This window comes from Thalassophryne amazonica, chromosome 5, assembly GCF_902500255.1.
Source record: "Thalassophryne amazonica chromosome 5, fThaAma1.1, whole genome shotgun sequence".
NCBI classification, from domain to species: domain Eukaryota; kingdom Metazoa; phylum Chordata; class Actinopteri; order Batrachoidiformes; family Batrachoididae; genus Thalassophryne; species Thalassophryne amazonica.
In genome coordinates this window covers 106,503,060-106,526,005 of record NC_047107.1, presented here as the reverse complement: position 1 = coordinate 106,526,005, position 22,946 = coordinate 106,503,060, and the positions used below count along the sequence as shown (strand labels likewise).

Sequence of the window (22,946 nt, the reverse complement as noted above, 5' to 3'; positions counted from 1 at the left end):
TGCAGAGTATGATTTTCTTTTTGGTGGCATTTTTTCGGGCCTTCTCCGTTGTCTTGTTAAGTTATCAGTAACGTTGAAATTTTATTTTTCTATGGTAGTCAGAAGTCGCAGGAACAGTCACACAAGCCTTGAGTGCCCTCTCGTGAGCTGCATTTTACCTACAGATATGTTTGTATTTTGCGGACCACATTGCGAGCCGAACCATGCAGCACCTACCTGCGCAGCTCATGACCACCCAGCGTTGTCGATCCAGCTCCTTCCAAGTGCAGACGCTAATCCTCCGCCGTCGCTCAGTGCTCCCATGCAGCTCTCAGCGTCAACTCTGCTCACACTGATATCCAAGGGTTGAAGCTGTTTTGTTAGCCGTCCCGGAATAAACACCATGTTCGTCTGCTTCAAACGCTATTCACAATCTTCGACGCCAGCTCCTTCCAAGTGCACACACTAATCCTCCGCCGTCGCTCACCCGGTGCTCCCACGCAGCTCTCAGCGTCAACTTAAACACTCTGCTCACACTGATATCCAAGGGTTGAAGCTGTTTTGTTCGCCATGCCGGAATAACGGCAAGCACGGTATTCGTCAGCTTCACACGCTGTGGGTGAGGTGAGGAATACGCGTCCAACGTTCTGTTCTCTGATTGGTTATCGCGACCAGCGTGACTTATAGGACGGCCGCTATACTACAGTGTCCATGATGCATTGCATTTCCTTTTCTGGTGGCCATTTTAAAACATAGATCGACTCTGTCATGTAAAATTGTTTTGTTACGGTAAATTAATTGAGATCCTACCGGTATATTTTTCATTTATAAGTCGCACCGGAGTATAGGTCGCACCCCCGGCCAAAACATGTAAAAAAGTGCGACTTATAGTCCGGAAAATACGGTATATATATATATATATATATACATACATACATATATATATATATATATATATATATATATATATATATATATATATATATATATATATATATATATAAATGAATAATTTAAATTAATTCGGTAACACTTTATTTTACTTATTATCGAACCCCCGTGACAAAGAAATGCAATGTTTTTTGTTTCTTTTTTCCCCAAAGGTGGAACATGTAATATTGATGAGCGCACCACACACACACACTGTTGCGTAGCATCTCCGCGACACACAGAGTCAAAACAGAGTAATTTTAACATTATTTTATTTTTTTGTGGATCATGGGAGAATCTGTGAGGTGGATTTCAGTGAAACCTCACACAGTGGTAACACATATATTTAATGCTCTGTGTATTCCTATCTCAGCCATCAATAAAAAAAGTGGGTTTTTTTTGTTTTTTTTATTTAATTCATAGGGAAGTTACTAAACTATGCTGTACATATTGTTTACAAAATAAAATGTTACTTCCACAAAATACATACCGCATGGACTTATGAGTAAAACCACTGATGCAAATGGTATCATGAGATTACTGTAAGGTCACACCGTAGAGTTGAGAAGCTCCTTTCCAAACAAACATACCCAGTATTTACTGCTTCCATCTTGCATATGCATATTTGCATACAGTAGTGTTCAGAATAATAATAGTGCTATGTGACTAAAAAGATTAATCCATGTTTTGAGTATATTTCTTATTGTTACATGGGAAACAAGGTACCAGTAGATTCTCACAAATACAGCAAGATCAAGCATTAATGATATGCACACTCTTAAGGCTATGAAATTGGGCTATGAGTAAAAAAAAAGTAGAAAAGGGGGTGTTCACAATAATAGTAGTGTGGCATTCAGTCAGTGAGTTTGTCAATTTTGTGGAACAAACGTTTGAATCAGGTGTCCCCTATTTAAGGATGAAGCCAGCACCTGTTGAACATGCTTTTCTCTTTGAAAGCCTGAGGAAAATGGGATGTTCAAGGCATTGTTCAGAAGAACAGCGTAGTTTGATTAAAAAGTTGATTGGAGAGGGGAAAACTTAGATACAGGTGCAAAAAATTATAGGCTGTTCATCTACAATGATCTCCAATGCTTTAAAATGGACAAAAAAAACAGAGACACGTGGAAGAAAACTGAAAACATCAAAATGGATAGAAGAATAACCAGAATGGCAAAGGCTCACCCATTGATAAGCTCCAGGATGATCAAAGACAGTCCGGAGTTACCTGTAAGTGCTGTGACAGTTAGAAGACGCCTGTGTGAAGCTAATTTATTTACAAAAATCCCCCGCAAATTCCCTCTGTTAAATAAGACATGTGCAGAAGAGGTTACAATTTGCCAAAGAACACATCAACTGGCCTAAAGAGAATTGGAGGAATATTTTGTGGACTGATGAGAGTAAAATTGTTCTTTTTGGGTCCAAGGGCCGCAGACAGTTTGTGACATGACCCCCAAACTCTGAATTCAAGCCACAGTTCACAGTGAAGACAGTGAAGCATGGTGGTGCAAGCATCGTGATATGGGCATGTTTCTCCTACTATGGTGTTGGGCCTATATATCGCATACCAGGTATCATGGATCGGTTTGGATATGTCAGGATACTTGAAGAGGTCATGTTGCCTTATGCTGAAGAGGACATGCCCTTGAAATGGGTGTTTCAACAAGACAGTGAGTGAGTGAGTTTTGAGTTGGTAGCGTCAACAGCAGATGCTACTATTATTGTGAACACCCCCTTTTCTACATTTTTTTACTCATAGCCCAATTTCATAGCCTTAAGAGTGTACATATCATGAATGCTTGGTCTTGTTGGATTTGTGAGAATCTACTGAATCTACTGGTACCTTGTTTCCCATGTAACAATAAGAAATATACTCAAAACCTGGATTAATCTTTTTAGTCATAGCACTACTATTATTCTGAACACTAGTGTGTGTGTGTGTGTGTGTGTGTGTGTGTGTGTGTGTGTGTGTGTGTGTGTGTATGTATATGTATATGTGTGTATATATATATATATATATATATATATATATATATATATTACACACACACACACACACACATCCCCAATTCCAATGAAGTTGGGACGTTGTGTGAAATGTAAATAGAACCAGAATACAATGATTTCCAAATCTTCTTCAACCTATATTCATTTGAATACACCACAAAGACAAGATATTTAATGTTCAAACTGATAGACTTTTTTGTTTTTGTGCAAATATTTGCTCATTTTGAAATGGATGCCTGCAACACGTTTACCAAAAAAAAAAAAAGCTGGGACAGGAGCAACAAAAGACTCCATCAATGAATCCGTCGTGATGCGCAAAGCCTCCACGCGGCTTTCCATGACAAAATCTCTTGTTAAAAGTGAAATCTGCCAGAAAATGGCTGATGTCCAGCTCTTGTCATAACCAGAGAAATTGCACATGACGGTCCCGGATCGACACAGCCATCCGTTTAGAAATGAAATGGTGGTTTCTGCCTGTCGATCGCGGCTCGGAGTGCGGCGCGCCGTGCGCCATTGTGAGCCGTCCTTAAAGCGGTAGTAACACTCCGTAATCTCTGTGAAGCCCATAAAATTTTCACCCAAAGCCATGTGAATTTTCCGAATGGTTTCCAACTGCCTTTCTCTAACAGTTTCTGAAAAAATTCTGATGGAACAAAGCCCAAATCATTCCGCCATTTCCTCGCAATGAAAAAACGATGAGAGGGGTGGACCAGTGCTCACTCAAAGCCTGCCCACAGGCGAATGACGCAACCGACAGGCGTGAAAAAACTCACGCATGCGCACGAAGGTTCAAGCTTGGCTGACGTAAAAATATATGAATCAAATCCATATATTTTTTGCATAAAATAAAAATGTCGGATACTTTTCTCACAGACCTCATATAGCTGGGCTCCCTCATTTTAAACAGATCCTGGACATGTTGAGGCAAAAGTTTATTTTTAACTTTATACATGATTTGTATCGAGATATAATAGACCAATTCCCAGAATTTAAAAATGTGTAAACAGACAAATAATGGGTTTGTTGGCTCACGATATGGTTTATTACTCATAACTCTTATAGCTTTCTTTTGTAATAAAAATTTTGTATTTGTTTTATGTGTTTCCCCAAACCTCAATGCAATAGGTATAGTGATATGATATAGTGTAACTAACGGATGCTGGGAGAGGAAGTCTTGTGCTTTATACAGACTCGTGATGGCTTTTTAGATTTAACGTAATTTATATGCATTTTCCATCTTAATTTATTATCAATAAAACTCCCAAGAAATTTTGTTTCGGTTACAGTTTCATTTTCAGCATCATTAAATAGTAAATTTCTACTTAAATTCCTGGGCTTATTTTTGAATATAATACGCGTGCGTGCGTGTGTGTAATAAATGTGTACCAGACTTAACTGGGGAAGTAACTTGTAGTGGATTGGCATCCTATCCTTAAACCTCTATTTCGTGCTCAGGTGTCTGAGGATAGGCATCATGTAAGACTTTCTACTTCTGCAATCAGCAGCACTTTAGGTTGTTGGGTTGCTGGTCAGAATAAAAGGCGCAACATGAAACTTTGAACTTGTTGGGAATTAAATTTTTTTTCTAGGTAGTACAATGAAATACTCATTGAATGAATACAAAATTAAGTCCAGTGTGAGGCGTATGTGAGTGTGTATTGATTGAATTACTGCTGCATCATTCCACGTGTGTATTGCATTTCTTGGATGTTAATGCACATGTAGCAGTCAGTGGGTTGGTGTGTTGACATTAATAGATAGATTTTGACAAATGTAGGTTATCCCCCGCTGTCCATACACTATCCGCTCTAGTCGTGGATTGGCTACAGAGCAGCTGGGGACAGATGGCAATGCTGAGGGAGCACTTGACCCAGATGAAGCTGGAGTCAACATTTTTTCTGTTTGAATTACTTTTAATTTTGTCACCTGTTATTTAATTTCACCTTATTCTTTTGTTCAATGTCCTTTTCAGTTTTAGTCATATTTAGTCATTCACATACCATTTTCTATTTTGTCGACTAAAAGTCTAATTTTAGTCTAGTTTTAGTAAATAGCAAACTTGGTGTATTTTAGTCTAGTTTCAGTCGATATTTTTGTCTTTTTCTAAAATACACATTAGATTATTTCTGATTACATTTCTGCCAATATAGTGTTTCACTCATTTGAAGTAATGAATGTTATTACCTGGAAAAAATACACTTGTTGAATGATTGAAGGCTTGTGGTGTTTCTCCCCAATATTTTAAATCTGCAAGGCTCCTTGTCAGATACAATTAGACATTCGGATTTCTTGTAAATCCATTGTTGTAGGGGCGTAGGTCTTCTTGAAATGAAACATTTGTTGGATTTAGTTATTCTGTTTGCATGTTCAGCATTGGCTGGAAATTTGTTAAAACAAAGCAGAATAAAAACAAAAAATCAAGACTTGCAATGTTTTATTTATTATAAGATCCACACCTTGAACCAATTTAATTTATATATGATGCACACTTCATAGTTCATTATTTTGTTATATATCCTGTTATTTGTTATGTATTAGTCATAAATAATGTTACAAACAAATTGATATTGGATGGATGTAGCGTTTGCTGCTGTGTACAAAAATCTACACACAGTATCTTTAATCTGAGCCTCAGAGAGCTGATCAGACAGTTGAAAATGACCATGTTAAAAATGGTCATTGATGAAATTAACCCTACTTTGAATACAGTTACACCACCCACCGTTTATTGTTTCTCCAGGAAATCAAAGAATGAATGAACTCTATATCGCCTTTCACTGTCCGTTTGACTGTGCAGGCCAAAAACGGCTGGGCGGTCCCCTTTCATCAGCACAGCTCTCAGGACATCTGTCCACAGTGGGGCTTTGTGCTACCAGGCAGGCTACAGTATAACAGCCCCAGTGGGTGGGAGGCAGTGTTGGATAATGGGAATGCAGACAAGGAAGTAGAGAGGATAGGGAAGAAACCTCAATTCTCCGTCCATTTTCGAAAAGGCTGTCTCATGATGTGCAAGCTACAGGATTACAGTTATGTGGAAGGATGCTGCTGCTATGTTTGCCTTGTTATGGGAGAGACAACCAGACAGAAAGGAACTTGGGGAGTTCATCCAGGAAAAAGGCTTCATGCCAAGGAGGAAGCAATCATCTTTGAAGGTTATTTGACATCAACTTTGGAACCCTTTTAGTAAAAAAAAAATCCTTAAATGGTATCGTTTTCTGGATGATGTTTTTTGTTTGTTTCAAGGAACAAGTGAAGAACTGTTTGCATTTGGTACTTATCTGAATAGTTGTAACTCTGATTTAAAATTTACACTAGAATATGATCAATCACGTGTATCTTTTTTAGATATGTGGATTACACTAGGTAATGGGAGTCTGACTACCACCTTATACAAGAAAGAAACTGACCATAATACTCTTCTCTTAGCCACCAGCGCCCACCCTAGAGCTTTAAAGAATGGCCTACCTAAAAGCCAATTTTATAGATTAAGAAGACTCTGCCACTCTGACAATGACTTCATTGAGAAGGCAGTAGAAATGAAACAGCGGTTTTTAGAACGGGGTTATACAGCTCAGTGTGTGGATATGCCATATCAGAATGCCCTTTCTAAGTCCAGAGTTGATCTTCTGAACAAAAGTATAAAAAAGAACAACAGTTTTCAGTCTCTGTTATTACCACCTATACTCCCCAGGCCCACATTATCAAAAAAACTATTAAGAAACACTGGCATATTCTAACCACAGATCCAGCCCTGTCTGAACTTTTTCAGGACCCTCCTCTCTTTGTTCACAAAAGAGGACCAAACCTTCGTAATAAATTGATTAGAGCTAACATCGTACCCCCTCCAAAACAAACACTGTTAACTCCTATCAAAGAAGGGAATTATCCCTGTGGAAATTGTGCTCATTGTCATAATTCAGTGAAAACAAATACCTTTAAGCATCCTAGAACTGGTAAAAGTTTTGGAATCAGGGGAATAATCACATGCAATATGAAAAATGTTATCTATATGTTAACATGTCCATGTGATTAAAATTTACATTGGTAAAACCACCCCCTCTTTGAAATAAAGAATAAGTGAACGTAAGAGCTCCATTAGGAGAAAAGATGACAAATATCCTGTTGCCTGTCATTTTAATAATCTGTCACACCCTCTTTCTTCTCTTAGATTCCGGGGTATAGAACAAGTAACCCTACATAGAGGGGGTGACGTTGACAGGAAATTATGCCAACGAGAACTCTTTTGGATATATACATTGGATGCATTACAACCATCAGGTTTAAACGAGGATTTTGACATGAGTGTGTATATATAATTCTGAAGTATTGATTTAATTTTGAACTGTTTGTGCTTTGTTTTATGATGGCCGATGCCTGATGTGTACACAGCATGGACTTGTTCTTTTTTCTTCTTTTGTTTGTTTCATGTCTTTCACTACATTTCCCATGATGCTCTACTGACTCAGTGCTTCACCATTGATTACAGGTGCCACTAATTAATAGTATTAACTCCAGGCCTGTTTGTAACATGCACTCTGCCTGATGAAGGTCTTACAGACCGAAAGCTTGCAGCTTCAGTAAAGCTATTTGAACAGACCTGAAGTGTGCAGATTTTTTTCTTTTTACTTGAAAGTTTCTACTGAATCTTGCACCTTTTCAACAGATGAGCGGTGACTCTTCACTATAATACATCCACTTGTTTGTCCATGCTCTTCAAAAACTTTATAAACACAATTCTTTCACAAAGGTTTTATTTCAGTAACACTATGTGAATAACAGAACTTAAGAGGAGGCCATGCTCTTCAAAAACTTTTTAAACATAAACCATTGTCAAAGGTTTTATTTCAGTAACACTGTGTGAATAACAGAACTTAGGAGGAGGCCATGCTCTTCAAAAACTTTAAAAACATAAACCAGTGTCAAAGGTTTTATCAAATTCTTTAGCCTGAGATCTTGTTTTTGGCTTGGCTGTGACATTTGATTTACTACAACTTGCCATGCTGTGACTTGAAATTACATGTGTAATTGCGTGATCACTGTAATAATATCAGTACTTATGTAGCTTTTTTTTACTTCTCTAAAACAAGTGCTGCCAAGTCAGGAGCATTATATATCATAAACTTGAATGCTGTGTTCAATGCAGAGTTCATCAAAACTAACCATGACGCCAAAACAGTTACATTCTAATATTTTGAAAGATGTTAAAATTACAGTATATATTGCAGTTTTCTTTTTTGCATGGGGTGGGGTTTTTTGTCATGGTAGACACCCACTTCCTATATGAAATATCTCCCAAATTACACAATGCACAATCTCTGAAGTGGGTGTAAGCATATTTGGAAAAAAAAAAAATATATATATATATAATATTTTCCACCATTACCACCTCCTGCTACCCTGGGATCTGGATTATAAAAATAATCTGACAAAAGAAATGATAATCGTGAGTCTTTATATTTTTAAGTTTATCTATTACAAAATGTTCAGCACATGAGGTGAGGTCACAGAGTTACTGTCGGGTGGACAGCTGAGTGGGGGGGGGGGCAACCAAAACACCCACACATTTACACACAAGAAAAGCTCAAACTGAAGGCACACTGTAAAACTGTCAGCTCAGTGGAACTACAAAAACGCCTGTGTGTGTGTGCCTGCTGTGTGAAACGAGTGTATCCAACATGACACACTACAACACTTGCAGTGTATTTCAGGGGTCTCTCTCTCAATCACAGACACACTATGTGTGACAGACTGTACTTACGCCAACATGGTAGCTCCTATCCCACATACTAATCCCTTTAAGATCAGCATTGAACGCTCATGCAAACTCGACTTCTGCTGCAACTTTTTTCATCCCATATACAAACTTCATCCAGTAAAGAATGGAAAAGGCCATTTGTAGTAGCAGTTGGGGTGTTTTGACAAAACAAACATGATTTTAGAGATTGTGTGTGCTAGAGAAACTCCATGCACAAAGATGATAAATAAAGACTTGAGGTGTTTGTTTGTAACCAGCAGCATAAATCACATCTGTTCTCATGAAATCACACACTTCCCATTTCTAGCCCATTAAAACTCAGTCGCACACAGAAACGGTGTTAATGGTCTCTTGTGGGCAGGAACCTCCACCTGTTTGTCCGTCCATCCATCCATTTTCTTCCGCTTTATCCGGGGTCGGGTCGCGGGGGCAGCAGCTCAAGCAAAGCCGCCCAGACCTCCCGATCCACACACACCTCCCCCAGCTCCTCCGGGGGAACCCCAAGGCGTTCCCAAGCCAGCCGAGAGATGTAGTCCCTCCAGCGTGTCCTGGGTCTTCCCCGGGGCCTCCTCCCAGTGGGACGTGCCCGGAACACCTCTCCAGTGAGGCGTCCAGGGGGCATCCGGAAAAGATGCCAGAGCCACCTCAACTGACTCCTTTCGACGTGGAGGAGCAGCGGCTCGACTCCGAGCTCCTCCCGAGTGACCGAGCTCCTCACCCTATCTCTAAGGGAGCGCCCAGCCACCCTGCGGAGGAAACTCATCTCGGCCGCTTGTACTCACAATCTCGTTCTTTCGGTTATGAGCCAAATCTCATGACCATAGGTGAGGATCGGAACGTAGATCGATCGGTAAATCGAGAGCTTTGCCCCCCTACTCAGCTCTCTCTTCACCACGACGGTCCGATACAACGACCGCGTCACTGCAGATGCTGCACCGATCCGTCCCTCATTCGTGAACAAGACCCCGAGATACTTAAACTCCTCCACTTGAGGCAAGGACACTCCACCGACCTGAAGAGGGCAAAGCACCTTTTTCCAGTCGAGAACCATGGCCTCGGATTTGGAGGTGCTGATTTTCAACCCGGACGCTTCACACTCGGCTGCAAACCGCCCCAGTGCACGCTGAAGGTCCTGATTTGACGAAGCCAACAGAACCACATCGTCCACAAACAGCAGAGACGAGATTCTGTGGTTCCCAAACCAGACCCCCTCTACACCCTGGCTGCGCCTAGAAATTCTGTCCATAAAAATAACGAACAGAACCGGTGACAAAGAGCAGCCCTGGCGGAGGCCAACGTGCACTGGAAACAACGTGCACTGGAAACAGGTTTGACTTACTACCGGCAATGCGAACCAAGCTCCTGCTGTGGTCATACAGGGACCGGATAGCCCTTAGCAAAGGACCCCGGACCCCGTATTCCCGGAGCACTCCCCACAGGGTTCCCCGAGGGACACAGTCGAACGCCTTCTCCAGATCCACAAAACACATGTGGACTGGTTGGGCAAACTCCCATGAACCCTCGAGCACCCGATGGAGCGTGTAGAGCTGGTCCAGTGTGCCGCGACCAGGACGAAAACCACACTGCTCCTCCTGAATCCGAGGTTCGACCATCGGTCGAATTCTCCTCTCCAGTACTCTGGAATAGACCTTACCGGGGAGGCTGAGGAGTGTGATCCCCCTATAGTTGGAACACACCCTCCGGTCCCCCTTCTTAAACAGAGGGACCACCACCCCGGACTGCCAATCCAGAGGCACTGTCCCTGATCGCCACGCAATGTTGCAGAGGCATGTCAGCCAAGACAGCCCCACAACATCCAGAGACTTAAGGTACTCAGGACGGATTTCATCCACCCCAGGAGCCTTGCCATTGAGGAGCTTTCTAACCACCTTGGTGACTTTGGCCTGGGTAATGGATGAGTCCGCCTCTGAGTCCCCAGTCTCTGCTTCCTCTTCGGAAGACGTGACGATGGGATTGAGGAGATCCTCGAAGTACTCCTTCCACCGCCCGACAACATCCCCAGTCAGGGTCAACAGCTGCCCACCTGCACCGTAAACAGTGCTGGTGGAGAGCTGCTTCCGCCTCCTGAGGCGTCGGACGGTTTGCCAGAATCTCTTCGAGGCCGACCGATAGTCCTCCTCCATAGCCTCCCCGAACTCCTCCCAGACCCGAGTTTTTGCCTCTGCGACCGCACAGGCTGCGGCACGCTTGGCCTGCCAGTACCTGTCAGCTACCTCTGGGGTCCCACCTACCAACAAAGATAAGTAGGACTCCTTCTTCAGCTTGATGGCATCCCTTACTTCCGGTGTCCACCACCGGGTTCGGGGATTGCCGCCGCGACAGGCACCAGAGACCTTGCGACCACAGCTACGAGCAGCCGCATCGACAGTGGAGGTGGAGAACATGGTCCACTCGGACTCCATGTCTCCAACCTCCCCCGGGATCTGGGAGAAGCTCTCCCGGAGGTGGGAGTTGAAGACCTCCCTGACAGAGGGTTCCGCCAGTCGTTCCCAGCAGACCCTCACGATACGTTTGGGCCTGCCGGGTCTGACCGGCTTCCTACCCTCCCAGCGGATCCAACTCACCACCAGGTGGTTATCAGTCGACAGCTCTGCCCCTCTCTTCACTCGAGTGTCCGAGACACGTGGCCGAAGGTCAGATGATACGACTGCAAAGTCGATCATCGACCTCCGGCTCAGGGTGTCCTGGTGCTACATGCACTTATGGACACCCTTGTGCTCGAACATGGTGTTCATGATGGACAAACTGTGACTAGCACAGAAGTCCAACAACTGAACACCACTCGGGTTCAGATCGGGGAGGCCGTGCTTCCCGATCACCCCCCTCCAGGTCTCACTGTCGCCGCCCACATGGGCGTTGAAATCCCCCAGGAGAACAATGGAGTCCCCAGTCGGTGCGCTATCTAGTACCCCTTCCAGGGACTCCAGGAAGGTCATGTACTCTGCACTGCCGCTCGGCCCGTAGACCGAGACAACGGTGAGAGACCTGTCCCCGACCTGAAGGCGTAGGGACGCGACCCTCTCGTTCACCGGAGTGAACTCCAACACTTGGCGACTGAACTGGGGAGCAATAAGCAATGCGACCCCAGCTCTCCTCCTCTCCCCGTGGGCGACGCCAGAAAAATGAAGCGTCCAGCCCCTCTCCAGGAGTTGGGTACCAGAGCCCAAGCTGTGCGTGGAGGTGAGCCCGACTATCTCTAGTCGGTATCTCTCAACCTCCCGCACAATCTCAGGCTCCTTCCCCCCCAGTGAGGTGACATTCCACATCCCAACAGCCAGGGGCTGTGAGCGTGGACCGGGCCGCCGGGCCACCCGCCCTCGACCGCCACCCAGTCCTCTCTGCACCCGACCTCCATGGCCCCCTCTGCACCCGACCTCCATGGCCCCCTCTGCAGGTGGTGAACCCACAGGAGGGCAGGCCCACGTCACTCTTTCAGGCTGAGCCCGGCCGGGCCCCATGGGCTAAAGCCTGACCACCAGGCGCACACCAGCGCCGACCAACAAACAGACCACCTGTTTGTTTCTCAACAAAAGTAGTGAGCGTGGTACTCTGTAATGTCAAATTATATAAGCAATCCAAGTATTGCTCTGCCAGGTAGCAAATCAAGTTTAAAGAAGGGACCCAGTGTTCAGGACTGAACATGAATGTGTGAACTATTCACCCGAAGCTACAGTTTGTTTTTTTCTCTTTTCATTGTGCTTTTGTTTTGCTTTCTTCTCCTGTCCCCCCACCAGGTCTTGCAGAAATTTATTTTTTTACTTAACCAGGTTAGTCCCATTGAGATTGAGATCTTTTTTACAAGGGAGACCTGGACAGTTATAAAGTTTCCAGTTCACCTACCCTGCATGTCTTTAGACGTGGGAGGAAGACAGAGCACCTGGTGGGAACCCATGCAAACTCCACACAGAAAGGCCACAGGTGGGATTCAATCTCATGACCTTCTTGCTGTGAGGCAACAGTGCTAACCACTAATCCACCATGCTGAAAGGCAATTCTCGCCACCAAAAGTAGGCAGGACTCTTATTTTTGACATTTCCATGTCTCAACTGTCAAATTTATGAAAGTTCAGAGGTATGTCAAAATTATGTGTGTGGTCCCTGAGGTTTATTTTTTCTTTTCAAATAAAATTACATGAAGGCATATTGATATGCTCACTAATATTCATTGTTCTTGAGGAGGTTCAGCAAGCTGTGAAAAGCCTTAAGTCATGCTGAGAAAAGTTGTCTTGTTTATCTGGGTCCAGACTGAGAAGAGGGTGGAGGAGGCAGCTTGTCCAGGCCTTTTGTCAACATTAGAATTAGAATCCGTCTTTTCTTTCAACCTCATTTGTCTCAGCAGACTTTTCAAGACCTTCTGTGGAGCACTGAATTTTGTCATATTTTACCTCTTGTCCCTGATGTCCGTTTGATAGATTTTCTTTTCTTTTTCCTTCTTAAGACAAACACACAAAACTATTGAGACAATAATCATAGAAATTTGTGAAAATGTTGAGTCTGCAGTAGAATGGAAACTATTAGATTTTGGAGTGCTTTGCTAAATGGTGTAGATGTACTAGTTCAGGGGTCTCTGGTAGCATGGCCCAAGCAGAGGGTCACCACTTTGAGTCTGGTCTGCTTGAGGTTTCTTCCTCTACAACGTGTACTGCCATTTTTGTCCTGTCTTCCACAAATAAAATTCTTCTGGAGCCGCAAAACATATTTGACCTTTTTAAAATGATTGAATAAAGATAACCCCATTTATAAAATGTGTGTGTGTGTGTATATATATATATATATATATATACACACACACACACACACACAGTTCCTTTATTTATTTACAATCTCAAATCAACAAAGTTTGAATGATACAGAATATGTGGTGGGGGACCTATAATTACCCATAATGATCCTTCTGTTTACGTAACATTTTATTGTTTTGGTTTGTTTTTTTTTTGTTTTTTTTAACTTTGTTGAACAAATGTGAAGACCAAACTCTTATAAAGAAGGGGGAAAAATACATGTGCATGTGCAGGCGTACTTTGATGTAAACGGAACAGAACACTGCAGGCTTATTTGACTCCCCATATTTGTGAAAATAAATGAGTAAAACAAATAACCTGATAGCTGTAGCCTAATGACTTTCAAAAACAACATAAAAATCAGCCAGCTTGTATTTTTGTGATAACTTAAATTCATTTTAGTGTGATGGATCGGGAGGTCTGGGCAGCTTTGCTTGAGCTGCTGCCCCCGCGACCCGACTCCGGATAAAGCGGAAGAAAATGGATGGATGGATGGATGGAAATCATCCTCTTTTTTTTTTTTGTGTGTGTGTTTTGTGTTCGAGATACTTCACAGCATCACTCAGTCTGAAATCCTCTGAGATTTTCAACTCAAAAGACGCTGCTACACAGGAGGGCCTCCTGTCCTGTGCACCAAAATTGCCTGTATATTTGTATTGTTGAGTGTGTTGGTAGCATGGCCCAAGCAGAGGGTCACCCCTTTGAGTCTGGTCTGTTTGTTTTTTCCCTCAAATCATCAGAGGGAGTTTTTCCTTACCACTGTCACGTGTGTGCTTGCTCTTGGGGTTAGTAAGGTTAGACCTTACTCGTGTGAAGCACCTTGAGGCATCTCTGTTGTGATTTGGCACTGTATAAATTAAATAAATTGAACTTGAATTGGAGGGGGGGGACTCATGGACACCGAGCCTTTAAAGTACAGGGAGCCGCTGCTAAGGGGTTAAAGAGGCCCATGCGGCTCCGGAACCGTGGGTTGCTGACCCCTGTACTAGTTAATTACTGTCAAACACAACACAGGGGCTGCACAACGAATTGCCCCTGGGGAGCTAATAAAGTCTACTTGATACTTGAAACATCTTCTGTGAATCTCTTTGCCATTCATATATATTTCCTGAAATTCCAATAAAACGCAATAAAACCATCAATAACAGGTGCTGTTAGTGATATTGGAGAACTGCACTTTGGCTGCTAATAAGTATTAAAAAATTATATGAGAAGGGGTAGTGGCCAAGTGGTTAGTGCTCTTGGTTGTGGAAGGTTCCTGGTTCAAACCCCACTACTGCTATTTTCCATGTAATGTTGAGTTACGTCAGGAAGGGCATCTGGTGTAAAACCTGTGCCAAATCAACATGCAGACCCACCTAGGATCTGCTGTGGCGACACCTAATGGAAAAAAAAGGGAGCGGCTGAAGGGACTTAGTTTAAGTTTTATATACACTCAACAAAAATCAACTTGTACAAAAATCATTTTGTATGAGATGAGCTCAAAGATATAAAACTTTTTCCACATATACAATATCACCATTTCCCTCAAATACTGTTCACAAACCAGTCTAAATCTGTGATAGTGAGCAATTCTCCTTTGCTGAGATAATCCATCCCACCTCACAGGTGTGCCATATCAAGATGCTGAGTAGACACCATGATTAGTGCACAGGTGTGCCTTAGACTGCCCACAATAAAAGGCCACTGATCACAGATTTAGACTGGTTTGTGAGCAATATTTGAGGGAAATGGTGATATTGTGTAGGTGGAAAAAGTTTTAGATCTTTGAGTTCATCTCATACAAAATGGGAGCAAAACCAAAAGTGTTGCGTTTATATTTTTGTTGAGTGTAAAAAATACAGGGCTTTCTTAAAGTGAGAGAATTACTCACATACCACCTTAAATTACTCGATCAATTTCTGATGTTTTGCTCACCTGTGACTCAGATCGGATTTGTAATATGAATGTGTGAACGTTGGGAGGACCCACATGGGGTCACGTATTTTCAGATCTGTCGGGCCTCAGTTACATGTGGAAATAAATCAGGTATGGCCCTTATATTGGCCAATGCGACTATCTAAAACACAGAATAGAATTAAAGAAGCACAATTGTTGTTCCATTTAACCAACCAGTGACAAATGTTCTAATCATTACCTATGAAATTAGTTTTAATCATGGCTCTGGCATAGACATTACTGCATATTTCTCATCGGCCCAGCTTTTGCCCAAACCTGATGAGCTAGGTCAGGGGTGACCAGTTGATCACTCTGTTTCCCATGTTTGGATGGGTTCCCCCTGGGTGCTTACCACTAAGTCCCCATGCTGCACTGAATAGGACTTTCTGGATCCAATTTGGGCACTTTGAGTGTCAATATTATAAGAATTTAGGACTTTGAAAAGATAGAGGATGAACTCATGATTACCTCATGTACGACAGCCCAGTCTCATGCTGTGTGTGTGTGTTCCATCACATTTTTTGTCTAACCCTACCCAATAGATTGATTTACTTTTTGTGATTCCACCATGAAATGTCATGAGATTGGGTTGTGTATGGATGGGTTTGAACTTGCATTGATGTGCAGGCAGTCTGTTGGACTTTTTGAACACTGGAACTGGTGTTGCTGGATAATGGAGCATCTTGGAGATAGTTTGAAGTCTTTAAGTTTCTTCCTATAATCAAGAAATGCTAAGAGCTTTTTGTTACCATTGTCTGCAAAGTGTTTGCTCATGGGGTGGGCATGTTCTTTCCCGTATTAATGTAGAGTCTGTTGAGGTGACTTGTTATGATTTGGTGCTGTATAAATAAAACTGAATTGCACTGAAGCAGTTGCTGCTAAATAAGTGATGTATTTGGAATATGTGTAGGCCATGACAGTGAGCCAGCTTTGGCATGACTGCGCCTACTTCATCAGATGTGACGTGGCAAAATGTCTTCTTTGAAACAAGTCTTTTGCATGCTCAGTGCCTAAATCAGCTGTTGTGAGTCTTTGTTCACTCAATTGTGGAGAAGAAAGCCTTGAATAATGTCGAGTGAGATTCCATTGTTCTGTCATTTAACACTCCTGCTTGTGTGTCAATTTTTTTTTTTTACGTATGTGAGGTGACAAGGCTTCAGCAACTGGTGTATGTGTCTTGTGTTTGTCACACACCGTAACCCTATGTGTTGGTGTGTTATGCAATCCCAGCTCAAGGAGGTGTTGACTTTAGTGCTGCTTGGAAACACAAACAAAAAAGCTTACTCCTCTGGGACACAAAGTCGGCTTTGGTTGACACAGTGAGGCTGTGCAAGTTTACAGCCAACCGGGTTGCAACTGTGACTGGCAGTTTTCACATCCTTCTTCACCTCTGTCAAATTGACCCACCACAACCATGATTATCAACATACTTCATTTATTCATTTATAAGGGTTTTACCAGAAACCAAATTAATGATCACTTATTTACCAATACAATTTTTAAATCTCTCTCTGTCTGCATGTCTACAAAGTACGACTGATGATGTCTAATTAATCACTTCTGAGTGTGCACGACATACCTGCCAATGCAATAAAGAGTACCCATGGCTTTAGTTCAACAATAACACTTGTATTCTTGTGCCTTGTTTATTGACAGACCACAAGTCAGGAAACACCTCCCTGGACACTTTGCTCGCCCTACTGCAGGCAGAAGGAGCCAAAATAGAAGAGGAGACAGAGGTAAGAATAACACTTTACTCTGGTTGTCAACTCTCTGAAATTCTTTTTGTATTCTTTCTTTCAAATTCTCCCAAATGTCTTTGTTAATAGAATATGGCTGATTCTTTCCTGGATGGTGACATGACCCTGGACTCGTTCATCGATGACTACCAGAGCAAGAGGAAGCTGGCCCACTTGAGAAGGGTGAAGATCGAGAAGTTGCAGGAGATGGTGATGAAGGGCCAGAAGCTCCCACAGATGCCAGCCTCTACCTCCCGACCTCAGGATGTGTCAGCAGGAGCCAGACCATCATCCCTCCTCTCTGACACCAGCAGTAGCTCTCCCCCCCTCCCTCAACCTAGGAGGAAACCTCCACTTCCACCTCCTCCACTTGGTCCAGCCCCAACTCCAAACCCAACTCCAGCTCCAATCTTACAGCCAACTGCCTTATACCCAATCTCTCCATACCCCCCAATTCCCCCCAGATCAGGCCAAAACTTCTCTGGCGTCCACTTCCGGATACCAAAACCCTTCCTATCTCAGTACCCCCCTCAGAGGTCTTCTCCTCGTATGGCCCCGCAGCCCGGCTTCATCATGCAATAGATGAAAGCAGTTGCCACTCGGAGGATGCAGTACGTGTTCTGGACTTTTTGCGACTGTAACTCCTCCGAGAACCAACTTCCCTGTGGTCGGCCTTCTTGAAATACAGCCAATCACAGCACAAGAAGGCAGGCCTACATTGGCTGTTCTCCGTCACGTTTAGCAGATCTTCAATCATCTCTGCGGCATCGTGCTCATCACTCCTTCCTGTCAACACTGCAAACAAAGATGTAACGACATCGGCCTCTAGTCTGCTGCTGTGAGTCCTTTCAGTTGAAGGGGCTGGCTGTAGGGACACAAGTGTCCATTCTGTGAGTCACCAAGTCAAAATGGTCATTTATCTGCACTTTTTGTCTCTAGGCAGAATCTTCAGGCCTGTGCTGGGTCGGTTTGTCTCTCCCTCCTCCAGTCAGTCATGTTACTCTATAAAGCCTAAGTGCTGGTGCTGCTTTTAGGGAACATCGGTCATTCACAAAGGGTTCAGTAATTCACTTCTGTTTCCCGCCTGCAACATACTAATTCACTGCTGTTCTATATGCAAGCAAAGAGACCCAAATGACTGTGTAATTTTGACGAAACTATACTTTCCAAGAACACGTTCAGGTGAAACTGCATCTATGCTGTGATTTATTTCTTTTTGTTTTTGTTGTGTGGGTTGTTTGTTTGTTTTTGTTTCACAGAAATCCCCAAGGTACATACAAATGTTTGCATTTCACTATAATTGTTTAGTACTAATGGAGTCATGTTAATAGTAGCGGGGATAGACAGATTAACATTGTTTTGTGTACAGGAGGGCTGTGGTTGTTTATCTTTTCAATATTAATATTTGTCTCCAGAGACTCCATTTCTGCCTAATTTGAGATGGATTCCTGTAATCAGATTCATCTGAAGGTAGAAGTAAAAATAAATAAATTTAAAAAAAAAATGACGATTTAAGAAAAAAGTGGTTAAGGAATAGTTGTGGCTAAATTATTGTAATTGTTTTGCAGAAATGAAGGATTTAAGTATAGTATTTTTTTTTGTTCATGTTGTAAGCCAACACTGCTTATGATGTCTGCGGTCTCATAAAGAGACAGTACATACTCCTTCAAGCACAGAATGATCCTCCCAAATCATAGTTTTCAGCCCACACGACTGGGCATGGGCCGGTATGACGACCTTAGGTGAATCTACCAAGGGACATAGTACTGCACTGCTCCGTGGACACTTTATTTCAGGGTTGATGTGCACATTCTTCTCTTGTTTGGTCTTTCTCCCTCTCTCTACTCTCCATCGCTTCCTCCGCATATCTGTTTTGTGACTCAGTGAACCCATTGTATTTATTTGTTTTTACATTGATGGTTAGATAAGTTTAACTACTGAAGTTTGTCAGAATTTATTAAAATTAAAGTGCTACAAAATGCAGTTGTTAAACATTCTGCTACTTTGTAGCATTTTGCTTTGAATTCCAGCCGGAGGAAATGAGGGATGATATTAGCTTGTTTAGCCGTGTTAGCTAGTCTATGCTATTTATGTCACTAATATAGCCAACGCAGCCTACTGCCTCCTTGCTGAGTTTAATTAACATTAAGAGGAGTGTGTGTATGGGGGGTCTGAATGGTGTGCACATATGGTGTACGTATCGTGGTCACGAGCTACAAGTTGACTGCAGTTACTGAAAAAATTCTTTCAGCCAGGAACCACAGGTTTTAGGTATGTGAAGCTGACTGACAAAACCCATGCAGAATGATTTCAGGTTTGTTTTTGGTGCGCATCCTGTTGGACAGGAAATTTTTAGCAGTTTTGGGATTCTGGTATAAATGGGAAGCCAGCCCATGCCTACCCAAGATGTGTGTTTTGAAACTGGACTTTGATGTCTAAAGAGGAATCGATGCATTTGGGTTGACTGGTAAAATTCAGGGGTGCTGTTTTGTATCGACACAATATGAAGGTGGATCCCTTTAACGGTCTTATAAATAAATAAATTGAGCTCTTGGGTGTCATACATAACGTATGTTTCTGTTGGACAGCCTGTCTCACTGTACACCAAAGACTGCCTACGTCCTCATGTGTAATGTCTTTTGCTAATCTATTTTTTTTAACACAACTCTTAGGTCTTTGTCCAACATGTGCTTGTGATGTTGAGCATAGTCACCAAAAGGAGCTTGTGAGTTGAGCTGGCTTTGGGAGGACACTCTTTCTGAGGTGATGGGAATTCCATTTTCCTCTCAACTGCTGCCACCGTGCACTGTAGAAGAGCCATGAGTGCCTACGCTTGGACTGACATCTATCTCGTCCTTCTGTCCACTCCATGTTTATATCTGCTCAGTTTTTGGACATGGACGGACCTTCTCAAGAAAGTAGTCCCATTGTTTGATCTTCTAATGCTGAGGTCATGTACAAGGTAGAAAAGCATTTTTGAGACTGTAACGCTTCGTTTTGTTTTTTTCAGTACAAGCAGCAGGCCAGAATTGGGCATCAATACGTTTGTTTAGACCTGCATCTACTCATTAGTTTTCTAATTGGTAAAGAGATCGATTGTTTACTCTGTGATGTCAAACGGTACAAAATGCCGAAACTGTCAGCTTCCCAAGGTGTCTTTAAATTGCTTCTTTATATTTGACAGTCATAAACCAAAAAAAAAATTAAGTCAAACCCATTTGCCAATTTAACCATATTGAATCCAGTTCAGACCAATTTACAGTGGTTTAGAATGGTTTCAACCCTGTTGAAAAGCATCTCAGTGTAGTAAGTTATTACAAAATAATGGTTTCAGCTCTAAACATGAGGTGAGACTTGGGCTTAGTGGTGACTTACACATTTTCTTTTTGTTTGTTTAGCTTTGCTGGGATGGTTTAAAGTTGATTGCATGTGTTGACCTTCCTGTTTATAGTAAATTCCTAAAATAATGGGGTTATAACATGTCAATGTGTTATCCTGGTGACAATTCTACCCATCGAATCAAAGACTCATCACAGAACGAACAAGTTACAAGAAACCTGCAGAAGATAATTCAAAAGTCAAAGTGAGCCAGCATTTCTAACACCTAACAATGAGTCATTCTTTTGTGCATGGCCTTACTTTTTATGGTAAAACTTCTTTAATAGTTATTTTTAAGATGCTAAGCATTTTTTGTTCCATTTCTGTTTATACTGATTCTCTGTATCCATGTTTTGTATGTGGTTGGTGATATTTCAGTGTAATACTGTAGTTATTACTTATACTGAATGTTTAAATTGGAATTAAAATGCTATTTTCAAGTTCAATAAATCTCAGACGTTTTGTACCTGCTCTTTGGCTTTTGTTTTATTGACTGCCCCTGAAGGCAGCTGACGGTCGATGCAACAGTTTACTCCTGACAGTTAAACTAGACAGCCATCTAGTGTTCTTGGGTTGATACTGGAAAAAATCCTAGTAATATGAGGGAGAGAGAAAACTACATCAAGAGACTAAACTTGAACAAGATGTACTCTTTGTGTTTTTCTTGGGAGATGCATTTGACAGTGTGCAGAATGTCGCATGTATTACAACTGTTAACACTAGGCTGTCACATCTAATAATCTACCAACGACAAATCTACATGTGATCAATTTTTGATATGATTCTATTATAAAATAGGAAATCACAACATAAATCGCCCCAACGTGCTTCACAGTAATAATAATAAATAAAAAGGATTACATAAATTCAGAAAAATCGCTGATCTGTGGCAAATGCTATCCACGATAATTACGACTTGGTAGTATGTAAACATTAGGCAACTCTTGGGCTGTTATATGTTAAAAAAAAAAATCAGAAATCTCTTATTATATTATTTAAACTAACAAATAATTCATATGTAATTTGCAAAGGGTGTTTGTTCCATGTAGTATAACAAGTAAACCACTTTCATAACCAATTTTCAAATGGATGTCGCTTATTTTGTTTCCTTAATTATTTTAAAAACATGAGGACCACAAAGGATATGTGTATTTTATACTTTTATCCTCATAATTTATTTGTATTTTATGTTAATGAATTTTTACCCAATAAATCTGTACCTTACCATAAATATTTTCAAGTCACTGAATATGTCTTGGAGTTAATTTACATCAATTATTAAGGAATACAAACAGTACTACATAGTAAATCTGTTGAGTAGGCAGCTCTCAAAGTCTGACTAGCTGTTCAAGAATGAGGCTGGTGGAGAAACTGCACATTGTGTAACTTTCTTTGTTCAGTTCTGTAGCTTTTGGTGGAATGGAAAAGGACTTGGGATAAAAGGGTGAATTGCAGCAATAGAACAGAAAAGAGACTCCAGACTAGATTGAAATCAGTTTTATGGTCACATAATTCAACAGTGAGCTGATGTGTTTTTCATAAGCTTAGACTGAGTGTTTCACATGAACATGGGAGCGGGCCTGCTCATGGAGGTCGGCATGTAACCCTTTGCAATGTGGCTGGAAGACTGAAGAAAAAGGTACAGGAACCAGTGGTTGGTCCTCTGGACATTGTCTTCTAGCTGCTCGTGCAAGTTCAACAACTTCAGGAACCCTTTTGTGACATGGAGGATCATACATATTACTTATCACAATGGAAGCCAAGAGAGCAAAAATGTGACGGAAGAAGAAAATCTCGTGCCCAGGTGATTGCATACGCAACGTCACCACTAGGTGTCACAAATAAAACACATTGTAGGTTTACAGTGCCTTGCAAAAGCATGCGGCCCCATAGGATTTCATGCATTTTAATTTGTTTATGCCATTTCAAATAAAACGTAAATCTGGCTCTTTAATATAAAAAATTTCTAAAATTATCTTACTTAACTGAAAGCAACTCTCTACACTTTATATAAATTCATTAAAAATATAAAAGCCAAGATGATGGGTTACATAAGTAATGGAAAGCTTTGGTATAATATCTGTAAATAATCAGTTTTATTTCCAGTTTTCTTCAGACAAGTCAGGGGGAAGGATACATTGAACCATTTCCAAGCCTAGATTTGATGTTTCATCAAAACAAATCGTGGTTTGCATCTCAGATGTAACCTCTGGCAAATTGTAGCTGAACTTTCTGGTCTTCTTTAAGAAAATCCTCCTCTATACCACTTCATCATGAAGCTGTATACTGGGAATACAAAATGCAAAACATGCACTAATGCACAATTTCTCCAATCACAGCCACAGAGACTATACCATACAGCGCCATACTGTTTGTATTTCTTCCATAACTGATGTAATAGAGTCCCAGACATATTCAGTGA

General features: G+C 41.8%; 1 protein-coding gene across 1 annotated transcript in view; it reads left to right on the top strand.

Moving 5' to 3' along the window:
* The window catches only part of vps37ba (VPS37B subunit of ESCRT-I a), a 53,067-nt gene extending 32,072 nt beyond the window's left edge, over positions 1–20,995 (top strand). Inside the window, exons 3-4 of the mRNA XM_034171046.1 lie at positions 17,064–17,146; positions 17,237–20,995. Coding sequence (XP_034026937.1) covers positions 17,064–17,146; positions 17,237–17,728 — 575 coding nt within the window. The 3' untranslated portion in view covers positions 17,729–20,995. The remainder of the gene's footprint in view (positions 1–17,063; positions 17,147–17,236) is intronic.
* The last annotated feature ends 1,951 nt before the right edge of the window (positions 20,996–22,946 follow it).